Source organism: Schistosoma mansoni (genome assembly GCF_000237925.1).
Source record: "Schistosoma mansoni, WGS project CABG00000000 data, chromosome 3 unplaced supercontig 0083, strain Puerto Rico, whole genome shotgun sequence".
In the NCBI taxonomy this organism is placed as follows: Eukaryota; Metazoa; Platyhelminthes; class Trematoda; order Strigeidida; family Schistosomatidae; genus Schistosoma; species Schistosoma mansoni.
Window position 1 is genome coordinate 661,615 of NW_017386008.1, and position 2,584 is coordinate 664,198.

A 2,584-nucleotide genomic window follows, 5' to 3' on the forward strand; every position below is an offset into this window, starting at 1 on the left:
TACACGGTCCTAGTTTTTATATATGTAAACTAGGACAGATTGATGGTTTACACCAACTATCAGGGTTGTTTAGAGTCGGTAAATTCACAAAGTTGTCTTTTTAAAAAGCAAGATTTCTCTAAATGTAGGTTAGATTTACTTTATTTATGTATACGTAATACCTGGCATACAAGATAGTAATGAGTAATTCTAAAATGATATTCGGCACATTGACCGGTTTTAACTATCTTAATAAACTGGCCTAATTTCAAAGTAAATGCTGTAAATAAGGAGAGATTTCACTAAGTCTTCTTTACTAAAGAGTAAATACTTAGGTCTCAAATCCCATCCTGGACATTATATAATGTATTATCAGCCGATTTATCCAACAATTAGGCACATATCTCTGTTGTGTGAAACCATAAAGTCCCAAAGATACTGTATAACTGGGGTGTTTTGTTTCTTTTGTTCCCTGACTAAATTTTCAGAGGTGCTAGACAATAAACCTAGTATTGACTATGCCTTCCAGCAAAAATATTCGATTCATTCGCTTGATAATAAAATAAATGAGTCTCTGCGTAGCAGAACAGGCTCTGTAATTGGATTAAGTTGTTTTAACGGATCTAAGACCTTTGAAAAACTTATCTCATTGCTGAAGGACGGCTTCATATCTTCAAAAATGAGGAGAAACCGGAAACGAAACCGCTTGTTTTTACCAAGCTTGAATTTTTCAACAGGCCACTGCTCAGGTATCACCTAGAATAAAGAGGAAAACTAACAGCACAGTTTTGTTTCCGGTCTCACTGTGAAACAGTGTGTTTTTGTTTTAAAAAGCATTTGTTGTACTTTATTTCGTTTGAAAGAAACAAAAATAAAGGAATAATCACTAACCAGCTGCAAAATGTATCAAACAAATACTAAATATAACATTCATCAAAGTGTAAACTGATGTTTACACTTTCGTAAGTTTGCTGGAAAAAACTGTATAGTTAAACAAATCCAATGTATACAATCTTTAGTCGTCAGTCTTCTTCGGTCTTCAGTAATAAGGACAAGAGGTTTTATTGACCTATACTAATCCTTGCATTTTGTAACACTGTAGAGGTTCAATCTTGTTTCGAATCTATCAACAGGTGGTGACATTACGTATTATTGTAGAGTAATCCAGTAGTTTACTACTCGGTGCGAGAAAAGAACTTTAGATGTAGAAGATTTGATCTCTGTTTTTGAACAGTCTTATAATGTCCTCTTGAATGATCAGTCCTAGACGGAAGCTAAAGATAAGACATATTACTACCAAGGTCATCGTTCAGTATACGATAAGACAATGTTAGATCAGATTCAGGTTCGTGTAGTCAGGACATAAGGCTTATTGCCTATGTTATTCCCTTTCCAGTATGCTTCTATGAGTGTACAGGCTTCCCTTGAATGCATAAACTGAAGGTACGTACACCAATGCTTCGGGTAACAGGTTTCAAGAATTGATGACTAGGTGTGAAAACCTGTATGCCACTGGTATTTTATTCCTTCTTGGCTTTTTGACTCGCCTGCTATGTCCTTTGAGATGTTCCGATCTAGTAGAAAGTAAACGAGAGGTTATATTTGGTCCAAAATCATTTCTTGGTATTCTAAACATCAAAATCAGATCATCTCTTAATCTGCTAAAGGACAGAGTAAAGAGGTTTAGCTTTTCAAACCGCTCTTTATATGGTAAACTCCGGAGCTCTGGAATCGCACGTGCAGCTGCCTTCTGTACTTTTTCCAAGATATCCGAGTTTTTTTAGACGGAGGTTTGCAGCGTGAACGCAGTTCTCATGCTTGGTTCTCACTAGAGTTGTGCTTAATGTAGTGGACATGGTAGTATCTAACTTGCTTATGTCTATCTTACGGCTGAGAAGGTTCTAAACCCTTTAGCTGAGACCTCCTAGTACTGGGCCATGGTTTTAAGATCATGACTCATTGTCACCCCAAGATCCTTATGAGGCTGGACCACGGGTACATTTACTTCCCCTATGTTGTACCTATTTACTTTCGTATCCCCAAAATGCATGCAGACACACTTTGTCGCTTTGATAGGCATCAGCCACACCATAGAAACGTTAATCCCAATATTTAAGTCTACCTGAATTGCGCATGCATCTGCTTATCCTGTTATTTCCCGCCAGATTTTCACATCGTCAGCGTATAATAACATTGGGGATTTCACTATACTTAGGAGATTGTAGCTGTAAATAATTCCCCAAAATCAATAGCTCATTAAGTGTTCGACATTGGATGCTGACCACGTTGTTTAAGTGGATTTGTTTAGCTGAAGGCTTTCGGTCATGCATCCGAGTGCTCGTTCAACAATCGAACTTATAGCCGAACGCTTTTGTTGGCCTGGCATGAATAAAGACGTGAGGGAGTGGGCACGCTCCTGTATAAGCTGTCAGAAATCTAAGGTCGTAAGACACAACAAATGTCCCTTCGGCTCTTTCAAAACCTCTGACGCTCGTTTCGACCACGTCCATATAGATTTAGTAGGACCGTTACCCGACTCGAACGGATACTCATATCTCCTAACATTCGTAGACCGTTTCACTCGATGGCCAGAAGCAGTACCGAT

At 38.2% G+C, this 2,584-nt stretch overlaps 1 protein-coding gene across 1 annotated transcript in view; it reads right to left on the reverse strand.

Moving 5' to 3' along the window:
• The window catches only part of Smp_168560 (steroid dehydrogenase, putative), a gene marked incomplete at its 5' end in the record, with an annotated part of 16,296 nt that extends 15,383 nt beyond the window's left edge, over window positions 1-913 (reverse strand). The window contains one exon of the mRNA XM_018791336.1: window positions 871-913. Within this exon, the coding sequence (XP_018645475.1) occupies window positions 871-913 (43 nt within the window). The remainder of the gene's footprint in view (window positions 1-870) is intronic.
• Window positions 914-2,584: the final 1,671 nt, after the last annotated feature.